General features: G+C 38.7%; 1 protein-coding gene across 1 annotated transcript; it reads right to left on the bottom strand.

Moving 5' to 3' along the window:
• Nucleotides 1–21: 21 nt before the first annotated feature.
• On the bottom strand, nucleotides 22–22,426 carry LOC307147644 (cytolytic toxin-alpha-like). Its single transcript, XM_079852543.1, has 5 exons — nucleotides 22,286–22,426; nucleotides 13,193–13,283; nucleotides 3,237–4,940; nucleotides 920–1,008; nucleotides 22–808 (listed from the first exon to the last, which is right to left on the bottom strand). The coding sequence occupies exons 2-5, from the start codon at nucleotides 13,227–13,229 to the stop codon at nucleotides 482–484; spliced, it is 2,157 nt and encodes a 718-aa protein (XP_079708669.1). The 5' UTR covers nucleotides 13,230–13,283; nucleotides 22,286–22,426; the 3' UTR covers nucleotides 22–481.
• Nucleotides 22,427–24,092: the final 1,666 nt, after the last annotated feature.

The following is a 24,092-nucleotide window of genomic DNA, read 5'->3' as shown; positions in this document are numbered from 1 at the left end:
AAAACAAAAAACAAAAAAAAAAAACAGCAAGATAGGCTTGACAGACCAAATCAAGTTAAACTCTTTGTTGTAATTAAACAAGTACATCAAGATATTTTGAACTTCCACAAGGTACAGATGATACAGAACAAAAATATATAGATGGACATAAATGATAGAATAAGATGCAATAAACAAATCTCCCAGAATATCCTCAAATACAATCACTATTTATTGACTTACCCATAAATTTGATACTTTAAACTTGTCATTTATTAGTTTATTATGGTTCCATTTACATAAAAAAAAAATTGTTATTGTCTGATTGACACTTGAAAATATTTAATACTGCTGACTTATTCAGATTTGATACTTCAATCATAACCAATCATATCCAATAATACCATTATGTATTAGTAGGCTACATGATTGATGTTTAGATGTCATTATTTTAGATCTTCAGATATTTGGATACTGTCAGCAACAGATGTATAGCTGGAGGCTAAATGAAGTGGAAACCCAGAGCATCAATTTGATCTCCGCTTCTTCCCATAATGCCGTAACACCTTCCAGACTTCACATCCACACTCACAGGCTCACCCAGGTGATCACACTTAACAGATAATGATTTTTTTTCACCATTCATTTTGGCAACCACAAATTCCAGACCCCCACATCTGGTATGATCAGTATTTGGCCACAGTGTTGCAGCAACAAATTTATCATTTTTGTCAAGTTCAAATGTTTGTACTTTAGATCCTGCTACAGAACCAACTTTCACCATTTGGCCGCCAAAGTTTAAAATCACCTGGATTGTGCTCAGTGTCATCTGAAAAGCACAAATGTATTTAATGTTAATCAAGTAGCTAAATACAAACAATCTGATTCAAATAGTAGGAATCAAAGAAGATAAATTAGAATAAAAACAATCTTCACACACCTCATTGTAAGTAATGCTGATCTCTGAAATGCTAAAGCACTTAAAGGAGAATTCACTACCTCCGTTCCCACCCACAATCACATCTTGTGCTGAGAAAGGAATTAAGAGAGAGAGAGAGAGAGAAAAACATTTATGCTACAAATTGCTACATTTACACAGCAGCAGAATACAGTGGTCAGTCCTGTTTTAAAGAGCTAAATACGATAAAATTCACAGACAATTCTGTTAATAATGCGAATGACAACGGAATTCAATAACTGAACTGACTCACAACTGGATTTCCGGTAAACCTGCATAGTTTGAAAAGAACCGCACTGGACAACTACTATAGTTTTCTCTCAAGTCAAACAACAGGTCAGCCACACCGCACACATGCATGTCTCTCTGTGTTGCATGTTTTCATGTAGGGGTCCAGAAACCCACAGAAACTGAGATATAAGCTGTTTGTCATCCGAAAGTTTTAGATCCATAAACCCATAATTTTTGCTGAAAATGTAGGTACAAATGTAAAAAACATTTAAAGATACTATCCATTATCCATTGATTTTTTACAGCATGTTAAAATTGTCCTTTTTTGAGGGTCAGAAAAAACGCAAAAATGTTTCGTGTGTGTCCCTTTAAATGCAAATAAGCTGCTGCTCCTGGCACAGAGGGCGGAGCTTCAAGAGCTCACATGTTAGCAGCTCAGATTACCTCACGCAGACAAGCACTAAAATGTCAGAAACTGTTCTGCCTTTTATGTTTAAACTGGAGTTGGACAATGATGGATAGACTCAAGAAGAAGTGACAATATGTAGAACGCAACAGGACGTTTCTGAATGGTTAGTTGATGAATTTATGTTGCTGATGTGGAGTTAACTATCTTCAATTAGCATATTCTGTCATGATAATCTATAAATCTCTCGTGTGGGAACTGTTGTAAGATGCCTACAGAGTGACATGCTATTGCATTTGTGTTATGTACTGTATTGCATGTGAAAATACGGATGAGACAGCTTGACAAATGTCCTGTACTACAACAACTCTTCCTCTTCTCAACATGGACTGGAGTATCTATCCCTGTTCCAAAAGCGAAGTCTATTAATATCGCAGGCCCAGTAATATGGCTGGAAGTTGGGAGGTGTGAGGCATCCCTTAGCCTTAGGACTTTGTAGGATTGATTTCTTAAGGCGAGTTGGTTTATTCCTAGAAATGATCGCAAAATACTGCCAAAGCCAGTAAAGAAAGGTTTAATAATGAAAATAGGTATGTGTTGGAAAAGGTAAAGAAATAGGCAGAATAATAATTTTATTATGGTTTATGGTTTATAGGTTAATGTGACCTACAAGTGATAAAAGTCCCACCTACACAGGATTTGGATTCGGATTTAAGTGTTTGAAAATTGCTTGCAAATAAAGTAACATATATTATAAAAAAAATTTATATATAATTTAATATATATTATATATATGTATATAAAGAACCCCAGGTATTTGAAACCGTCAGAAGCAATCTTTAAGGGTAAATGTGATCGTGGAAGTTTTTAGCTTTAGACTAAACAAAAAAGTTTTGTAGATTTGTCTTGTTGTTAGAAAGTTGGCTAAATTTCTCTAAGATATCCAAAATATCTTTTTCTGGGGGCAGAGAGGCAGCATGGTTTGAGATAAATAGTAAAAGGTCATCAGAATAAAGAGAAAGTTTGTGAACCAATCCATGAAGTGCCATGAAGTCTTTTAAAATCATTGTGGCTATGAAGCCAGATAACTAAAGGTTCTATGGCTAGAATAAAGAGTAAGGGAGAGAGGGGCAGTCCTGTCGTTTCCCGTGTTGAAGAGAGAAAGAAGGTGACTGCATACCATTAGTGTGTACAGATGTCATATTTGAGGAGTAAAGAAGTTATTACGGCGAAATACAGGAAATACCAGGAAAGTCAGGTAACATTCACAATAAGCACACATTCACTCTTCTAATATGATGAAAACTGCAACATTAAAGTCCCTATGTCTTTGCTTGTCACATTAACAGTTAGGTTTACATTAGGAATTGTGTGACAAATAACCTAAATTACATTCAAATCAGTTAAATTTGCCAAAGGTGAGCATCCCTGGATATTACTGTAAGTTGTTTAACATTTTTTTTTATCATGAAACAGTTAACCAATCCCTGTATTCATTCATACAGTGGCAGCTGGAATACTGTATACTGTGTGAATGGGACAGTTTGAGAGTCACTCTTGTTATTAAATACAGTTAAATACAGTTGTCAAACTCAAAGATTGACTGTGTGAATGTAGCCAGTGAAAAAAAGATTATAAAAAAAATGTGCAGATGACACTTACCTGAAGATGGTACGGGGCCTACAGTCTCACTGGCTTCACTCACTCCCACTTTACCCACTATCCTGTAGCGGATCAAGTACTGCTTTCCATATTCCAATCCAGTCAGAGTAAAGTCTTCATCAGCTGTGTTTATGAAAAGCCACTCCTCAGCTTTTACCTCCTTGTACTCTACTCTGTACTGCACTGTTACTCCACTTGGAGACTTCTGCAGTTTCAGGGACACAGTTTGTTCCTGGGCATTCTTCACTATCGGTGGGGGCGGCTTGGACACGGGCTGGAACTGGTGGTCTGTCAGATTCCCTTTTTCGTACAAATAGATAGAGGAGCCTGGATTGGAGGGATCAGAGACAGCAGAAATAATGAAGCGGATTCCCTTTTCATCTTTGTTGGCTTCTGAAAAGCCTCTGAAGCTAGACAAGTTCTCTCTCATCTTTCTTATCACACCAGGATCATTGAACCATTTTCTGTCAGATGCATCATGACGCACATTTCTGTTTCCATCTAACTCTTTAAACTCATCAGATTTCAGGAACTCATTCAGGGTTGAAAGATACGGGTCTTCATACTTCAGAGAAGTGAAGGTCAAGCACACCACAACATCAGTATCAGGATCAAGGAGGATGGTGTTCAGATCATCCGAGTCTTCAATCCTGATCTGCTCCAGTGTCTTGGTGTGAGTTCTCAAGACGTTACATTCAGACTTTGCATCATTTAACCACTGGTTGAGCTTGTCAGCATTAAAAGGGGAGCTGTAGTGGATCTTCAGGATGTTTGCCAGTGACTGTTCCTCCTTCCCATCTCCTCGAATAGCAGGCAAGACCCTGGCCACTGCTTTCTGGAGCACTATCTTGTAAATGCTAAATGAGTCCTGAAATGAGACCAGCCTCTCTTCAATGTCACTGAAAACATTTACCTCTGTTCTTTTGGACAGATCGTTGTATGTCATCTCTAACTCTCCCAGCTCCTCCATTATACGTTCAGTGTTGGAAACCAGACTTGTGCTGATTTCTCTCACTAACTGAGCGGCTTTTTTGTCCAATAAATGAAGAGGATAAAGCCAGACATTTATTGGAACTGCATTCAGTGGATTCTCCTTCAGCAGAGTTGGGAGCGTCTTGTACACATCCAGGGCCTCCATGTAAGTGGTGGGGTTCTGCTCAAGATGAAAGTCACCATGAAAAGTGCAGGTGATGTTCTCAGCAGTTTTCTTTTCAACATCTGTCAATTGAACAGATCCTTCTCCCTCAATAGAAAATCCAGGAATCTTCTTGACCATGACATTCAGTTTTCCCTCAATCTCCTGCTTGCTTTCATCTTCTGAAGACATCTGATCAAACACCATGAAGGCCTGAGCTCCGTACAGAACAGCCGTGACCACATGAGTCGCAGTCTTCTGGTCAAACACCTGAGGGTAGGTGATCTGGCCAAGCTGGGTCATTGTGAGCTGATCGAATCTGGAGGTATCACTATAATACATTGTAACTCTGGACTGTTTGTGTGAGGATTTGGTGTCACGCAAGTATTTGGCAGATCCCCCTACCTCAATCAGCCCCCCCATGAAGCTGAGCTTCAGGGAAGCACTTATATCCATGAGATCGGACTTACTAGAGAGAGAGTCAGAGCTACTGAACTTCAAATCTGTCATGAGCTGAGGACGACTGTCCAAATCTTCAGTCAATGATTTCTTATCCCACAGAGTAACACCTGAAATGAGAAGTGGCTTTAACAGTTGTGTACACAAGTGATATAGTGCTGAAGTAAATGTGCAGGTCTTATATCTATAATACAGATTTAAACTAATTTATAATAATAATTATAAAAAAATTGTCACAGCATCAAAACGATATGCAGTATGGCGACTGGACAAGACACAGATGGAAAACAGCTCCCAGGTATGGTGTATGTTTTATAATGTGATTAAATAATGTGATAAATAACCTCCTAATGGCCCTCATTTATCAAAAGTGCGTACACCAAATTTCCAGCGTACACCTGGCGTACACCCAAAACCACGGTGACTTTGAGATTTATCAATATGGACGTTGGCGTACGGCACGCTCAAATCCTACGCCAGCTCAGGAGGTGGTGTACGCACGTTTTGAGTGCGGGAATGCGCAGAAAAACAATTCCTAACACCACAAAACGCACTGACAAACTAAAAGATATAATATATTATGACCCACTGTAAAAAAAACAACAACATAGTAATTATAAACTTAAGTGTTTATTTTTGTGCAACATGGACTTCAATGTTTAATTTGTGTGAATTTACCAAAGCATTTGATTTGTAGGCATATGTATTCCTTAAGTTGCGAGCCTGTTCGCTTTACCTGACGTTTCAAGCCTTGTTTATACTTTCGCCTGGCTCCGCAGCGCGAGTCTCCGCAGACTGCGCGCACACCTCCCCAAACGGACGAGGTGTTTATACTCGACGCGCTCGCCGTTACTATTCTTTGAAACGATGGTTAGGCCAGGGTTAGGCCCGGCAGGTGTGCACGGACTGGGTTTAGTAATGAAAGGCTTTCAATGACCAAAAAAATAATTCAGACTGACAAAATAATAAAAATGTCATTCTTCTTATTTTAAATAATAATAATAATAATAATACAAATAATAATAATAACGACATTCTTCTTCTAAATAACAATAAGCGTCATTAATAATAAAAATCTAGAAATCAATTTTGTTTCTTTCCACTTCCCTTTCGCTTTCTCTTTCTCAAAGAAGTTTCTCTTCTTTGCCGTCTTCCGTGTGTCCATGGCGTAAAATGAGGGCGTGGGGGAAGCGGAGACTTGAATATAGGGGCGTGTTATTCTAATGACGATCGATTTCAGCCGCGGCATTTATCAAGGGCAGGTATTGCGTACACCAGAATTTCAAAGGTACGCACAGCTTCATAAATCAGGCGATGAGAGGAGTGTAAGCATAATCTTACGCCAATATATACGCCCGTTTCTACGCAAGAATGATAAATGAGGGCCAATGTGTTAAAATGTGGTCATATTTAGTGTTATATTTGATTTATGTTATTGAACAATTGAAGAAACATTAACAGTATGATCGTATAAAACAGAGTTTTTTTTACTCTTACAGCCCTCTGCTACTTATACCAACAACGGAAATAAATATAGTTAGATTAGCAAAATATGCATTTCTAGAATGTCACTATATTATATTACAATAAATAGTATTTACATGCTGACTTTAAATCAAAAACACTTTACATAATTTGTAACAGAAAGGATTTAATAGCGGTAGTGAATAAATTATAAAAATGGTTACAATATACGTAGATGTATAAGATGATAAAACATGTACAGTTAATTCTACTCAGCATGTATTTGGAACGTTATCTGAGAGTTAAAGAGAGAAAGGTAGAGAAAGTGTATGCTTTAGACAAGAGAAGAGAGAAAGAGCGATGCCATTGAGGACTTGAGTCTGGCCTATGGCTTTTACAGTGTTTTATAGACACCCATGCTAAAGTTGACTAAAAAGAGGAATAAAAAATCATCTTTTGGAAATTGAACTTAATGCCTTAATTAAAAAAATGAGGAAAAATCCAACCTTTAAGGACACCAATTTTCTTGGTGAATGAATAATGTATCATAAATAAATAAATGTTCTTCCTTAAAATACAGGGTGCATAAGTTTGGACACCCCTATGTTAAATTTCCATAGAGGCAGGCAGATTTTTATTTTTAAAGGCCAGTTACTTCATGGATCCAGGATACTATGCATCTTGATAAAGTTCCCTTGGCCTTTGGAATTAAAATAGCCCCACATCATCACATAGCCTTCACCATACCTAGAGATTGGCATGGAGTACTTTCCATAAGATCATCTCTCAATGCAAATCAAACTAGCTATTAGGCTAACTGAAATAAAACCATGCCAATCTCTAGATATGGTGAAGGCTATGTGATGATGTGGGGCTATTTTAATTCGTTTAAAGACTCCATTTGAAGAAACACGAAAATGTATAAAAGGCTCCATTATCTTGTATATTACGTTATGGCCCCGTAGATGCAGTTTTTGTAAAAATAGGTTTAATGATTGCGTCATAACCACGCGACTCTCTGTCGCACAGTAGAGAGATTACAGTATGGACAGGAGGAGAAGCTCGCAGTCAAACGGGGGGACGTGGAGAAAAAATGACAAAATAATTAATCAGAATGCTTAGCAAAAGTTGCAAATCTCTGCAAGTTTCGGAAGGGAATGATTCAGATTTCTCTAAGCACAGCTACTAGAAGACTTACAACTGTCAGACAGGTTGCTCACGTCACATCTACGTCGTCAAGCTCAGTTTGAGTCTGCGCAGTATCTCAGCCATCAGGAAGTGAGAGCTTGACTTCACTTTTCTCCATTGAATCCAATCTTTTACTATGGCAAAGCTGCACAATGCTGCTTTAATTTTTCACTGACACATCAGCGCCTGCGCCCGTACACGGTACGTACATTTTGACAGCTAGTGAAGTGATATCAAATGTCCAAGGGTCCAAGTCTCATCTAGGGGGGTCGGGTCAAGAGATAGTTTTGTAAATTATCAAGTACCCTCTCCATTCCTTTTTTTTTTAGTTACTAGAACTCTTGTGTAAGTGAACTATACTGACTAAGCATTTGTCACATTGTCAGTACAACATACTATTTATATTTCACTGTGTGAATAACTTTGAGTCATTACATGTGGATTACCATGACCTTCACTTTATAATTATACTATATTATACTGTTATACCTGTCAGCTGCAGTGCCATTATGTACCATCAGATGGCAGTCTCATCCCTCAATGTCTCCATAGACTCTGTTATACCTGGACTCCATTTCCCAGAACCCACTGCTTATTATTAGTTGACTGGTTTCAGCTGTGTCTTGTTAATTATATCCTTACCCTGTCTATTTAAATGCTCTTTGCCATGTATTCATGAAGTCTTGTTTGGTTTGGCTTGGCTGTTACTGTCAGCATTCCTGAGTAGTGATGGCCAAATGAAGCGTTTCGAAGCATTATTGCTTTCTGATACAATTGTGTCGAAAATGGTTCATTACTCGAAGCTTCATTGAGATAGAAATTGCAGCACCATCTCCTGGTGAAATAAATGTAATGCAACAAAGCTGACAACCATAAAATGCAAGGCTTATTACGTGTTTACCGAGGCGATCAAAGCTGAAACAGTGTTAGTGCTGTGAAACTCATTTATGTAGGTGAATTTTACAGATACTTATGAATTTCATGTGTTCACCTTGATAATAAAACATTAAGCATGATGTGTGTGTGTAATTATTTCTTTAGACAAGGACAGAAAATCAGAACAGCTTAAAAAAAGTTGGAAACCATCAAATAAATTCTAATGGTTTCTATTAAAATACCAATAGGAACCATTGGCTTTTACCATTTAAACCACTAAAGAATTCTTTTTTGTAGTGTGTTTGGGACATATTCCATTAGGATTTAATGCCCCCACCAATAGAACCCAACACATATCAGTAGAGACCCACAGAGACCACTATAATTCCCATTACAACCAAATAAAATTCCCATGAAAACCACTAAATCCAATAGAATTTCGGAAATGGTTTCTAGTTTTTTTTGTTTGTTTTTTTGCAGGGCAGTAGCCTATCATGTGTGAAAGCTTTATCTTGTTTAGCTGTGGGAAGCAGAACTCTATATTGTTGGGACTGATATTTTTGTATGTTGAAAAGGATATGCTTGTGTAACTGGTTGTACTTGTATAGTTTTTGAAGTTTCTGTCTTTGATGCATGTTTTTATGTAACAATGTTCATATGTTCTCTAATTAATAATACATTTTTTTTTAAAATGTGGCAGAGGGTGTGCTTTGGGTACATGCAGAAGGCTTAGACAAAGTGTTAATTTAATGGTATGGTTTTTATTCAGAAATATTATTTACTGACTACTACTACAACCCACGGTGTTGCCATGGTTTGGCTTCACTTTTATAAGAAATACAGCCGCCAGGTTTCAAACCTGTCAACACTGGATTGGGCTGTCAAAGCAGTCAGGTGGTTCACTACAGGAGTGAACCAGTGTGTTTGCTTCAGAAGTCATTTTCACGTGACTAGTGACGTAATGATACAAGCTCCGAAGCAGTGGTTCATTGCAAGGACCGTTCGAGTTTGAAGCAAGCTTCGGAGCGTCGGTATCAGACGTAACATCACTATTCCTGAGCAGTCTCTTTGTTTCTGGTTATTATCTCTGCCTGTTAGTCTTGGATTTCTCATTCCTGTCTGCTTCTGTGGATTTTGTGTGTTCGGACTGATAACATGTGCTTTGACCCTCTACCTCAGAGGTCTTCAATCCTGCTGGACTCCTGGGCCCGTATCCCTAAAGAATTTTTGTGCAAAAAGTGGCTCCTAGCGGCCAAATTCTAAGAAAATTCTCAGAGTCATGACGTTTTCTTAGAATTTCCCCTAAAAGTGACACGAAAATCCCAGTTAATATAAAAGCTATTCCTCAAGATTCCTAGCGCTTAAAAGGGCTCCTAAGGCGAGATCTGCTAAGAGCAGGGAAGAGGACTTTTAGTGGCTTAGGAGTTCCCCTAAGCAGCTGCACAAAATGGCCAACAGAGGATTTTTCTCCATTTTCTGTGTTTGTAGGATATTTGTTAACAAGCCTGCATAAATAGACCAGCCAGCAATCACAGACATTGATAAAAGCTGAGCCGTGTTACCCTCGTTAAGACCACACTGAGTTGTAACGTTGCAATTTCTACTTCATTAAGGACAGCCCCTTGAGATAGGCCATCTTGTTTTCAATGGGGTCCATATGGGAGTGAAAGTACAAAATATGCCAGCTAGGATATTAATATGAGCAAATAAGACACAAATCATTATTTGAACAGGGTGTAGCCTAATGAGCTTAAAGGAGAACTCCGGTCAATTTTAACATTGAGCTCATTTTTTTGTACATTTGGAGTGCTGTCAATACAGAGAACAACGACAAAAAACGGTGTTGCCTACACCGAGTTATTCTATTTTTAAAATTTGCACCCTGTTGACTTCAATAGGGCAAGTAGTAAGCCTGCTTTTTAGCCTCTTAACATCCTTTAAGTGTCATTACAAGTGCACAGAAAATGTGAGTGATTCCTTCCGAGTGAACACGGGTGGATCTGACTGCCGTAGATGTTAGAGATATTAATAAAAACGAAGTTAATTCAGCCAGCGCTCATACCTTTGTTTACATCCTGTTTTCGGTGGAACGCCATAGTAATCGATTGTCGAGTTCACGCGCGTGATCATTGGTAACTAAACCTATGCGCGTGAACTCGACAATCGATTACTATGGCCTTCCACCGAAAACAGAATGTAAACAAAGGTATGAGCGCTGGCTGAATTAACTTCGTTTTTATTAATATCTCTAACATCTACGGCAGTCAGATCCACCCGTGTTCACTCGGAAGGAATCACTCACATTTTCTGTGCACTTGTAATGACACTTAAAGGATGTTAAGAGGCTAAAAAGCAGGCTTACTACTTGCCCTATTGAAGTCAACAGGGTGCAAATTTTAAAAATAGAATAACTCGGTGTAGGCAACACCGATTTTTGTCGTTGTTCTCTGTATTGACAGCACTCCAAATGTACAAAAAAATGAGCTCAATGTTAAAATTGACCGGAGTTCTCCTTTAAGTTTTCACATATTTTAGATTCTAATGTTAGGCAATAACCCCTACAGCTTACTATTCATTTTCCAGATATTTTCTTGAATGTGAAATATTATTTACAATTACAGTCTGCATAAGATTAGAGTGTATAATTATGTTTATTGATTTGAGGGTACATCCTTTGCTCATTATCACCAAAAGTTCATTTTCATCAAACTTGTAGGATCAACCAATCACGGCTTTTGAAATGATGACTCATACCTAGCAACGGGGTCAACCACACCTCCTCACTAAGATAGGATTTTCCATCCATTCCTTGCTCAGAGTTCACTGAAAATGTTCTGGAATCACTTCTAAGCTAAAACTCCTGGCAAGGAATTTTTAGGTTAAGTTAGGAGCTCTCTGAGAGGATTCTCAGAATCTTTAGGGATACGGGCCCTGGAGGGCCACTGTCCTGCAAAGTTTAGTTCCAACTCTAATCAAACACACCTGAATCAGCTCATCAAGCACTTCAGAATCGCTTGAATATTCAAAGGCAGGTGTGCTGAAGCAAGTTGTAACTAAACTCTGCAGGACAATGGCCCTCCAGGAGCAGGATTGAAGACCTCTGCTCTTCCTGGTATGGACTATAACTTTGTATTATAGTGAATAGATTGCATTGGATCCTCACTCTCTGCTAGGGATGGTCAAATGAAGCCAGAGAATGTCTAATAGGAAGAGAACTGGCACTCTCTGCTTACTTCCGGTTTCTGGACTGGCTGCAGTAACACGTCTCTGTCCATGCGGGGGCGCTCGCAGGCGAGTGCAGAATGAATGGAGGTCTATGGCGAAAAACCCTCAAAATCCACTTTTCTCAGGATATAATTTTTTGTCTAGTAATTTGAATGTTGTATTCGAAAGGAGATGCAAAGAAATTACACATTGCTGGGTGTTAGATTTTTTAGAGTCACTTATTTGGTTTAAAAAGTCTTTTAAAATGTCAATGACGTCAGAATGCTGACGTCATTAGCAGAATGCTAGCGTGTTATGGGCAACAACAACTCAACCTGTAAGAAATCGAAAAGAAATAAGTACTCATTCATTCAACTTTCGACCTATAACCCATGTTGAACTTGCAAAACCTACAATAAAATCTGAGATTTCTCAACGGCAATCGGGTGAAAGAGACACATTTAGCCGTCTAGCGCCATAGACTCCCATTAAGTCTGCACTCGCCCGCGATCACCTCCAGTGGAATTCTAATGGAACTGCAACCAAGATCGATACAATGGGGCTAGAAGTGCCAAGGCTCTCCGTAGACGGGCTCTGATGAAGCCTCATGAAACACTAAATGTTTCGGGAAAAGATTCGAAACATCAAGCGTGTTGAAAACAGCGTCATCTTGTGGCAGGTCAAATTCATTGCAGCCATGTTTATGAGCAGCTGAGTGTGCAGTGCCGTTGTTTTATCCATTAAGCACAAATAAAAGCCTGACAACGCTAAATGTTCAGTTTTCTGATAATATAATTCACATAATAAAATGTAGCAATAAAATAAATGTAACAATTATATTAATGCTAATTATAAAAATACCAACTGAGTTGCTTGATGCAAGTAAATGTTGGTCTAATTATTTTATGGTTTCTATATGCTGTTTATGTGTCAGAATATATGATCATGTAACATAGGCTATATGCTTATTTATATATATAAAACATTTTTTAGTAAATGGACTTAAACTTCCAAAAACCTGTAGAGTAGTGATCTGGGTTCAAACATTCCGACACACAAAGTGAAGCATTCACGTGACTGGAAAGAAAGTGAGGCTTCGTTTTTCATTGATCACGTGTTTCTCTGAAAACAAAACGCACTCCGGCATGGAGTTTCATGAGAAATTGCGCTGCGTAGCCAACTCGATATGCGCTTGGAAGCTTAAGTCTCAAATGTAACATCACTACTCTCTGCTCAATGCTGTTTTCCCACCACCAAATCATAACATAAAGCATTATTCACATTAATTATGGGCCTGTATATAGAGTAGATGTTCTTAGTACTCTGGGAAGTATGGGGAAAAAAAGTAATTACTGATGTATGTGCTTGAGACCACCTGAAAAGACTGGCCTTTTTTTGGCCTTTATATTGGTGAGACAGGGAACAACAAGGCCGAGAGAGGGAGAGGGAAAAGCATCGGTATAAATGACTTGAACTCAGTTTGCAGAAGACAGTTGCGCTATATGTGCAGTTGCACTGCCCACAAGGCTATGGCTCCCACATCATGCGCCTCTAATCCTGCCATGCAAGTACTGCAATTTAGCATTTGGGTGTAGGCTAAAAGTGTAAAAATACATACGCACGCACGCACCTGGAATGAAGGAATCCTTGCGGCAGTCATACAGCATACCAGGAAACAGAGGTCTTTAGGGCTGCAACTTTGATTGGCTCTGGTTCCATGGCTTTAAAAAATAAATGAAATGGAGAAAAAAATGATAATATTTATAATCTGTCACCTTTATTATTCTAAAATTCTTAAGGCAAGTTTTTAATTTAAATTAAAGTCAATGTAACAGGTTAGCAGGTACAAATAAAATGTTGAACTTTAGTTCTCACAAAATGTAAAAATCCCTTAAAAATATTTATACATGCAGTGTTTTTTAAAATATCCAAGGTAACACTACTGTTCCTTCATTAATGAATAACAACACAGGAACAAATGAGTAACTCAAAATTAGCATGCATACTATTAACGACAAGAAACGAATTAAGTAATATGTGCTCAGTCAAATGTGGGTTCACTATTAGCTAATCAATAAAAAAAAAAAATCATACCTACAGGAGAACAACCAAGAACTTGTGTGAATGAATAATGTATAATTAATTCTAAAGTGAAGGTAATGGTAACCAACTAGTAATGACTCAAGTATTACCAAATCCTTCAGAAGAAACAGTCTGGTCTCGTTGTTAAAACGCACAAATTAATAACTTTTAAAGACACAAAACATACTTTTTTATACATTTGGATAGATGCTGAAACGTACAATATGGACGTATCAGCAACATTTAAACGTAGCTTTATTACGTTTTTACAGCTACAAAACGTTAAATATTTACAAATCTTTCATATCATGAATATATCTGTATAATTTCCCTTTCACCATTTTATAGATAAATGTAAGATCCCTTAACCCTACACTATAAAAAATGAATAATGTGTCTTGTAATTTTAAAAGTCAAGTATAAACCGGTAAATTTCATTCACTCTAATTCACACTTTTGAGAGTCAATAGACTTCCATAGTATATTTTTTTCCTACTATGGAAGTCAATGGGACCCAAAAACTGTCTGGTTACTGATAATCTTCTTGTAAGAGCCATTTGGTCTTTATTTAAACCTTATGTAAGTGTGTGTCCAGTAGGGGTCTCTCTTTTGGGTAATTGGTTGCTGCATATAGGTAGGAACCTTCCTTCAGGTGACATGTGTTGCTGGAGGGAAGGTGCACACAGTTTTTTGACCGCTAAGCTATGCTACACTGTATGCCATGCTGAGGAAATCTGTATTGGTGAAGGACTTGGAACTGTGGATTTATTGACTGTTTGTTGGACTCTTGCTTACTAGAAATGAGGACCAGTCACGGTAAAATAAATCTACAATGTAAGCATATTAACTTGGTGTGGACATTGCAGTGAATAACACCCAAGCGAGCGCGTCCATTAACAAGCACCTTCCAGCAGCCATCAGCTGCTTAAAGTAATTGACTTGGCTGCTTACATTTAGTCAAAAAACTGTTTTTACTCAAAAGGAACTGAGTTTACCTATTTTTGCATTGGAGTCTCATCATCTGTTGAACGAGATTGAGTGGAATATTGGAGGAACTTTGTATCGATTTCGTTTACATCTGAGATCAGCTGCGGCCACGACAGGAGGACATCGCATATCTGTGGATTATATGTGTGCGTCTTTGCTTTTGGGTCAGGGACCATCTACCAGCGCATGGAAAGATACTGGAGCTGCTCTACAAACTTCAGCAAAGGAGCGAGCTTTTGTTCATATGGCGCCCAACGTGAAGAGGTATGTTTAGTAGCGCTACTTATTGTTGAATGGCCATTTAACTTTCTGTGCACACAACATGGGGACATAAATCCAATGCATTGGTGGTCAAAGAGTATAACTAACTTTGCGAACTAGATTCACTGTTGCTTCGATTGTGCTTTGAAAACGGTAGATTATGGAGCCTGCTGAAACTGAGCACAGGCCTATGGAAGCGCTTCAGTTGAACAATGGCGTTTTTACTGATGTTGATGTTCAAATGGACAAACAAAAACGTGTTGTGAAATTAACTCCTAAAGCGTTTGTAGAAAAGGTTGAAAGGTTGCAGAGTGATAGAAAATCTGTATTAACTAAAGCTACTAATTTAAGGAAAAAGATACAAGGTCTGATGCAACAAAGAAATGTAAAAGAGGTGCAAAGTGCTTTTGTTGATCTTTTGGATTTGTGTGATGAAGTAAAAGGTATTCATGGTGCTTTGATGGGTATGTTACCTGAAAGTGAGAAGGAAAAACATGACACATGGTTTAAGGCAAAAATGATTGTAAATAATGATTTTATTTCTGAAATCAAAATGTGGGTATCATGTAATGAAAATGTTGAAATTACTACAACTGAGGTCATGAATGACAATGTTGATGGGGTCAATCCAGATGATAGTATTTCAAATGTTGGTAGTAGACATCCAAGTAAAATGAGTACAAGCAGTAGTGTTTCTTCTGCCAGAATTATAGCTGAGGCAAATAAGGCTGCACTGCTTGCTCGTATGTCAGCTTTAAAGGAAAGACAGGACTTGGAGGAACAAGAGCAGATGATTAAGAGGAAAAAGGAGCAACTGGAACTAAAAGCAATGCTATTAGAATCCAATGCTAAACTTGCAGTTCTAAAGGCCGCTGAAAGTCGCAGTGTTTCTAATGCCTCTCATGTTGTGAAGTCTCAATTGGAAAAGGAAGAAGGGAAAGCATCTGCAACCATCTTAAATCCAATGGCAGAGGAGTTTGAACTTGTTGGCTGTAGCAAAACTGCAAATAAAGTACCAGCAGTGGATCCCTCTTTGATGTCTTCTGTGCCATATCAGGAAATTCGTCAGCAGCCTTGGCATGAATGTATGGACTCAGAAAGGTGGAATTCCCAGCATGCATTAGGAGACACATCAGTTCAACCTCATAGACCTTTTGTATCTGAAATGATTCCTCGACCCACATCAGTTCAATATGGACAACAAGCATCTGAAATGATTCCTCGACCCACATCAGTTCAATATGGACAACAAGCATCTGAAATGATTCCTCGACCCACATCAGTTCAACATGGACAACAAACATCTGAAATAATTCTTCGGCCACAAATGCAGAGTCAGTATGGTGACATTGGCACTATAATGCAAAGGCAAAATGAAATAACATCAGCTCTTGTCCAACAGCAACGTTGTTCCTCTTTACCAGCCAGAGATATACCTTTATTTGATGGAGATCCTTTTCAGTATGTTTCGTTTATCAGAGCATTTGAAAAGGGAGTGGAGGAGAAGACAAGCGGTAGTGATTGTTTATATTACTTGGAACAGTTCACCAGGGGGCAGCCACAAGAGTTGGTACGTAGTTGCCTGCACATGACTCCGGACCTTGGATATGCTAAGGCAAAACAGTTGTTGCAAGAACATTTTGGCAATAAGTACAAGATTGCCACTGCTTATCTGGAAAGAGCCTTGTCTTGGCCCACAATAAAAGGCGAGAATGTCAATGCTTTGCAATCGTATGCCCTTTTTCTGCGTGGTTGTTGCAACGTCAATGAGGAATTGCAATACCTTCAGGAGTTAGATATGCCAAGCAATATGAGAGCTATTATATGTAAATTGCCTTTCAAGATCAGAGAGCGGTGGAGAACTGTCGCACATAATATTCTGGAAAATACTCAATGTAGAGCTTTGTTCAAAGATCTTGTGAATTTTATTGAAAGACAGGTGGGCATCCTAATGGATCCTTTGTTTGGTGACATTAGGGATCTGCCAACTATCACAAGACCTGTTAATCGACCAAGGCTATGTCCAGAAGGCAGAGTTAAGGGAAACATCTTTGCCACTAACATTGCACCAGTGGAATCTGGTGAAACCTCTAAGAATATGAGGACAGAGTTGCCACCAAACAAATCTAAAGTGATTCCATTATGTGTGTGGTGTGCTAAGCATCATGTCCTGGAGTACTGTCAACAATTCAAAAGGAAGAAGCAAAGGGAAAAGATGGACTTTCTAAAGGAGAAAGAGCTTTGTTTTGGTTGCTTAAATGCTGGGCACATGAGTCGTAATTGTGACAAACGGTTGACTTGTAGGATATGTAGTCGGCACCATCCCACTGTGCTTCATGTTGACAGATATACGGCCAATTCAGAGGAGGCGGATGCATGCAAGTTCGTAGGATCTGCCGAAACATGTGGTCATACAGGGGCCGGAAAAGATCGCTGTCTGCTTTCTATCTTACCAGTTCAAGTCAAGGCCAGTAAAGGAGATCAGATAATCCAGACGTATGCATTCCTGGATCCTGGCAGTTCTGCGACTTTTTGTACTGAAAGTCTTATGCAGCGGCTTAATCTTTCTGGTAGAGGAACTCAATTTCTGTTACAAACTATGGGACAGGAAAGAGTTGTATCAGCATACGCACTCTCAGGTTTGGAAGTGTCTGGTATTGATGGTAACATCTTCTATCAGCTCCCACAAACGCTCACACAGAAACAAATGCCTGTTAGTTCTGACAACATTGTGTCTAAAGGAGATTTGTCTAAGTGGCCTTACCTGGCAAAGGTTAAAGTTCCCCGCATAATGGCTAACGTTGATTTGTTGATTGGAAACAACGCTCCTAAGATGTTAGAGCCTTGGGAAGTCATAAACAGCCATGGGAATGGCCCTTATGCTATGAGAACGGCATTAGGTTGGGTCATCAATGGTCCTTTGCATGCAGGTAGCTTTGAGGCTGAAGACTGTTCTGCAGTGGTTAACAGGATTTCTGTGTGTAGATTGGAAGAGATGTTGTTTAAACAATACAACCATGACTTCAATGAAAGAGCTGCAGAAGAGCAAGGATTGTCAAGAGAGGATATTAGATTTTTGGAGATTGCAGAGAATTCTGCCAAGCTTCAGGACAACCATTATACCTTGAAGTTACCCTTTAAAAAAGAAAATGTGTATCTTCCTAACAATTTCTCTGTGGCAAAACAGCGGATACTTGGATTGAAGAGGAGATTCCAGAGAGATGATCAGTTTCATCAGGAGTATGTATCATTTGTAAATGAAATGATCAAAAATGGATATGCAGAGCAAGTGCCCACTCATCAGCTTAAACGTGAGAGCGGAAAGGTGTGGTACATTCCTCACCATGGTGTACGTCATCCCAAGAAGAGGAACTTGCGGGTGGTTTTTGATTGTGGTGCTGCATTCAATGGAACATCTTTGAATCAAGTCCTTTTACAAGGTCCCAATTTCACAAGCACATTGATTGGAGTCCTCTTGAGGTTTAGGCAGGAGTCTGTAGCGGTCATGGGTGACATACAATCAATGTTTCATCAGGTTTGGGTGGCAGAAGAGGACCGGGACTTTATCCGTTTTTTGTGGTGGCAGAACGGAGATTTTACAAAAGAAGTGGCAGTGTTTCGCATGAATGTCCATCTCTTTGGGGCTGTCTCTTCTCCGAGTTGTGCTGCCTTTGCTTTGAGAAAAACAGCCGATGATCATCAATCTGAGTTCCGAGAAGAGGTTGTTCAAACTCTCAAAGAAAACTTCTATGTAGATGATTGCCTTAAGAGTGTGGCTTCTGAAGATGAAGCAGTTTGTTTAGTTAATGATCTTTCCATTCTTTGTCAGCGAGGAGGTTTCACTCTGACAAAATGGAGTAGCAACAAGCGCACTGTCCTGCAAACCATTCCCGAGGAGCACCGAGCCAAAGAGTGGAAGGAGCTGGATCTGGACAGGGACAGCCTGCCGGTTGAGAGAGCACTTGGATTGCTGTGGTGTGCTGAGACTGACTCATTTAAGTTCAAAATGGAGGTCCAGGAGAAGTCCTGCACAAGACGTGGGATGTTATCAGTTTCCAGTTCAGTATATGATCCACTTGGATTTTTGGCACCAGTTGTGCTGCCTGCTAAGATCATGCTACAGGAGTTATGTCGGAGGAATTTCGGATGGGATGAGACTGTGCCCTACGACATTTTGCGTGACTGGACAAGGTGGTTGAAGGAGCTGAATGCACTGTCTGAATTCAAAGTTGAGAGATGCGTTAAGCCCATAAGCTGTGGGTCTTGCATAAATGCTCAGCTTCATAATTTTTCTGACGCAAGTGAACAGGGGTATGGCACGGTCACTTACCTTAGAATCCAGAATAGCAACGGTGACATTCATGTTGCCTTCCTCATGGGCAAAGCCAGAGTAACACCTTTAAAGGTCATCACTGTTCCCCGTTTGGAGTTAACTGCTGCTGTGCTTGCTGTTCGTGTTGACCTGATGTTAAAGAAAGAGTTGAGGCTCCAGTTGCAAGAATCTGTCTTTTGGACAGACAGCACATCTGTGCTCAAGTATGTCATGAATGAGGACAAGCGTTTTCATACTTTTGTTGCGAACAGAGTCTCTATTATCAGAGAAAGCACAAAGACATCACAGTGGCGATATGTTGGCTCAAAAGAGAATCCAGCTGATGATGCATCCAGAGGAAGGAGGGCTGGAGATTTTATTAAGAAAAACCGATGGATAGAAGGTCCCAAGTTTCTGTACAAACCAGAAGAGGAGTGGCCCAAAAACCTTGTACACACTGCAGTATGGGTTGACGACCTCGAGGTCAAGAAAGAAGCTGTTGTAAATGTGGTAAATACTCAGGGTTCACTGAAGGGTACAGATTGGCTGATGGCTTACTTTTCAGATTGGAGGAAACTTCGAGTAGCAGTTGCCTGGTTGCTTAGGTTGAAGAGGATATTATTGTTGAGAAGAATTCGCAAGAGGATGGAGGCAGATATTGCTGATGCCAACAAGCAAAGTGCCTTGGTGCAAGAGAGTCGAATAGTTAAAGGTGCAACAGGAGGACAACCTTTGTCAGCAGAAGATCGTATGGAAGCTGAGCTGGCCATAATTTGCTACTGCCAACAGCAAAGATTCCCTGAGGAGATCGCTGCTTTGTCTTCTGGAAAGGATATAGTGAGCAAAAAGAGTACCATCTATAAGCTGGACCCATGGTTGGATGATGGGCTTTTGAGAGTCGGAGGGCGGCTGACACGAGGCTCTTTGCCAGAAGACACAAAATATCCACTACTCCTCACTAAAGATCAGCATGTGTCTACCCTCATACTGAAGGATTTACATCAACAGCTTGGGCATAGTGGGCGTAACCACATGTTGTCTACATTAAGGAGGAGGTATTGGATCACAGGTGCCACCTCAGCTGTTAGAAAGATCATAGCAGAATGTTGTTTCTGTAAAAGATATAATGGCCGGATGATGGGGCAGAAGATGGCTGACCTACCCAAGGAGAGGATTCTGCCAGACCATCCACCATTTACCAACACAGGTGTTGACTATTTTGGACCAATAGTGGTGAAGAAGGGAAGAGGCACAGCGAAGCGTTATGGTGTTATCTTCACCTGCTTGGCCAGCAGAGCAGTTCACCTTGAATTGGCTACTTCTCTTGACACAGATGCCTGTATTAATGCTCTGCGCCGATTTATCAGTAGAAGAGGACAAGTGGAGCATTTTCTATCAGATAATGGTACAAATTTCATAGGGGCAAAGAGAGAACTTAGGGAGGCACTATCATCATTGAATCAGGCTAACATTCAAGGAGTTTTATGCCAGAAGGGCATTAAGTGGAGTTTCAATCCTCCTGCTGGGTCCCATTATGGTGGGGTTTGGGAGCGAGTCATCCGCATGTTGAGGAAAATCCTCACTGCAGTTCTCCAACAGCAGATGCTTGATGATGATGGTTTCCATACGGTCCTGTGTGAAGTTGAGGCCATCTTAAACGATCGTCCAATCACCAAATTGTCTGATGATCCAATGGATCTTGAAGCTCTGACCCCTAATCATATTCTGTTGCTGAAAGGAAAACCGACATTATCTCCTGGATTGTTTGATGCACATGATTTGTACATAAAAAGAAGGTGGAGACAGGTCCAATACATTTCCGATCTCTTTTGGAAGAGATGGGTGAGAGAATACTTACCTTTGCTGCAGGAGAGGCAGAAATGGAATAAAACTAAGAATAGCCTCAAGTCTGGAGACATTGTGACCATTATGGATCCAACGGCGCCTCGAGGCTCCTGGCCACTCGGAAGAGTTTTGGAAACATTCCCTGACTCAAAGGGGTTGGTTCGCTCTGTCCGTTTACAAACTAAGACCAGTGTTATAGACAGGCCTGTAGCGAAGCTTTGTTTTTTACACGAGTCTATGGGCTAAGGGGTTTTGTTATAAGTATCACTATTTGTATTTATGTGTGGCTCTTTGTTATGTGTTGGGAATTGGTATGTTGATTCATCCCAATTAGGGGCCGGTATGTAAGAGCCATTTGGTCTTTATTTAAACCTTATGTAAGTGTGTGTCCAGTAGGGGTCTCTCTTTTGGGTAATTGGTTGCTGCATATAGGTAGGAACCTTCCTTCAGGTGACATGTGTTGCTGGAGGGAAGGTGCACACAGTTTTTTGACCGCTAAGCTATGCTACACTGTATGCCATGCTGAGGAAATCTGTATTGGTGAAGGACTTGGAACTGTGGATTTATTGACTGTTTGTTGGACTCTTGCTTACTAGAAATGAGGACCAGTCACGGTAAAATAAATCTACAATGTAAGCATATTAACTTGGTGTGGACATTGCAGTGAATAACACCCAAGCGAGCGCGTCCATTAACAAGCACCTTCCAGCAGCCATCAGCTGCTTAAAGTAATTGACTTGGCTGCTTACACTTCTAAATATCTTCTTTTCTGTTCAGCAGAAGAAAGAAATTCATACAGGTTTGAAACAACATGAGGGTGAGTATATGATGACAGAATTTTCATTTTAAAAGTGAACTACTCCTTTAATTATGAACCTGTATTTAGTAGTTCTTAGTAGTCCTCTGGGAGGTATGAAAAAATAGTTATTGATTAGCTAATAGTGAACTACCACATTCGACTTTGCACTATTACTTACTAATAAATTAATCATAATTTCTTGTTAGTTAATAGTAGTTAATAGAATGTTAATAGTGCATTACTCATTTGTTCCTGTGTAGTAATACATTAATGATGGAACATGCAAAAGTGTTACCAAATCCAATAAAGAAATTGAAAGAAGTATTTTTTTCCTTCAGTGAATCCACTAATATTTCTCTCTTTATCTAATTTAAAATTAATCTATTTCAAATTCGATTAATTCTTATAATCTTGACTATTTACAAGTCTTGACTCACCTGGAGTGTCTTCGGTATGAAAATATGTTGTCTTCTGAAGCCCACTGGGTTTCTGTAGTGATATTTATATTCCCATTATGTAATGTTTAACTGGGGGAAATTCACCGAAATGCACAAGAAATTTTTGTTTTGCACATTCTCATGAAATGGCTTACTGTACATCCGGGGGGTGTTTCCCAAAAGCATTGTTAGTCAACAATTTTGAAACATAGATGACAAATAAGGGTGAAACAGCATTTTTTTTAAAACAAAGTTCTAAATTGCTTGAGAATTGTATGATTTTGTAAAGTTCAAATACTGTTGTTTTTAAAATTGTTAGAGGTTAGCAGATTTTTTTTTCTCATTATGTAATTTATTAAGCTTTTCTCACAGCTCCAGGCAAAATATGTCCTGCTGTGTGACATGACATTACTATAAAATTCAAATATTGAAATATTATTATTTTCAAATACAAATCAGGTATGTTTTAAGTTTAACAAGTATTCTTAAAGAATGATCATTAAAATTCTGCATTTTTTTTACAGCTGTTTTTCTATTATATTCTTTGCTTGTGCCATCTTTTACCACTCTCTCCAGTGGAAATATTGTGTAAAATGAGAAAAAATATTTGAAAATGTTTATTATTTTTTTATATAGGTATATGCAATGTTTTCAAATGCATGTAATCATTTAAGCTAGTTAACATAGTAAAAGTCATTTAATTGTGTTTAAAGTGATGTCACACCACAGGACATCCCGTCACACCACAGGACGAAATGAAACACTATGAACATTTATGGTGAAATTTATTGAATAATTTTGTAACAAACAAATTCATTTGCATCTCTCTTTGAACATTAATGAAAATGCAACATATCAGTACAATCTTATTACTTAGTCTTAGTGTATGAATTTGAACTAAAAACATAGTGAACATGACAAACTGAATAATTAACATTTTGGAGGCGTCAAATCAGACCCCGTAATAAAGACGATTCATTTTTATTTTTAACTTAAAAGATTAAACAAATATCTTGTTTCTCAGGAGAAAGTCATTAAAATCATGCTAAAATAATTAAAAGCATGTTAAAATCATCAATTCAGCTCTTTGAACAAAGATTCCAGTGAACAAGAGAAATTTGACTTCATCCTGTGCTAACCTTTCCCTGTACCTCCTTGTCCTTTCTTTGCTCATGCCTAAAAACTGACAAAAATCACTTTAAAAACAATGATCAGTGACTGTTAACATACACATACAACAAACAAATGAAGACAGATATATATTTAAGTTTAATATATGTATATTATAGGTATATTATGTATAATGAAGACAGATATATATTTGTTTAATATATGTATAATATATATAGGTATATTATATATAATATTTGCAATATTTGTTTAATATATATATATAGAGAGAGACAGAGATATATTTATATTTATGTTTAATATTGCAAAGATAACAGACGAGAATCTAGCTAGACATCTGACTTAATTATGTCACACTACAGGACAGGCTGTCACACCACATGACTCTTTCACCTTTGCAGCCATTTTGAGTCATTGCTATACAAGACTGACCTTGGGCATTACAGGAACTGAATAAGTTCATTGTTTTAAACCTGAATATGATTCTTTTTTTAAAATATTTTAATTTTTTCTCGAACTAGATCAGTCTAGATCAGTCACACCACAGGACTATCAAAAATGGACACGTTCATAGTCTGACAGAAATTATGAAATATATCAAATTAATAAGCGATTAACACTCATCTTTTAACCTCCTTAGCACATCCAAACATCTGGGGGATTTCCTGGTAGTGGT

Source organism: Squalius cephalus (assembly GCF_949319135.1).
Source record: "Squalius cephalus genome assembly, chromosome: 20".
Classification (NCBI taxonomy): domain Eukaryota; kingdom Metazoa; phylum Chordata; class Actinopteri; order Cypriniformes; family Leuciscidae; genus Squalius; species Squalius cephalus.
Note: the sequence above shows the minus strand (reverse complement) of the source record. Positions and strands in the feature narration are given on the sequence as shown.

Bases quoted from the DNA above. Each gene is read 5' to 3' on its own strand.
- LOC307147644 (XM_079852543.1), bottom strand. From the start codon at position 13,229: ATGCTGTATGACTGCCGCAAGGATTCCTTCATTCCAG. The intron at 4,941-13,192 runs GTGCGTGCGTGC...TTCTCATTTCAG, and splicing joins CAAGGATTCCTTCATTCCAG to GTGTTACTCTGTGGGATAAG. The intron at 809-919 runs GTGTGTGAAGAT...TGTGCTTTTCAG, and splicing joins TCAGCATTACTTACAATGAG to ATGACACTGAGCACAATCCA.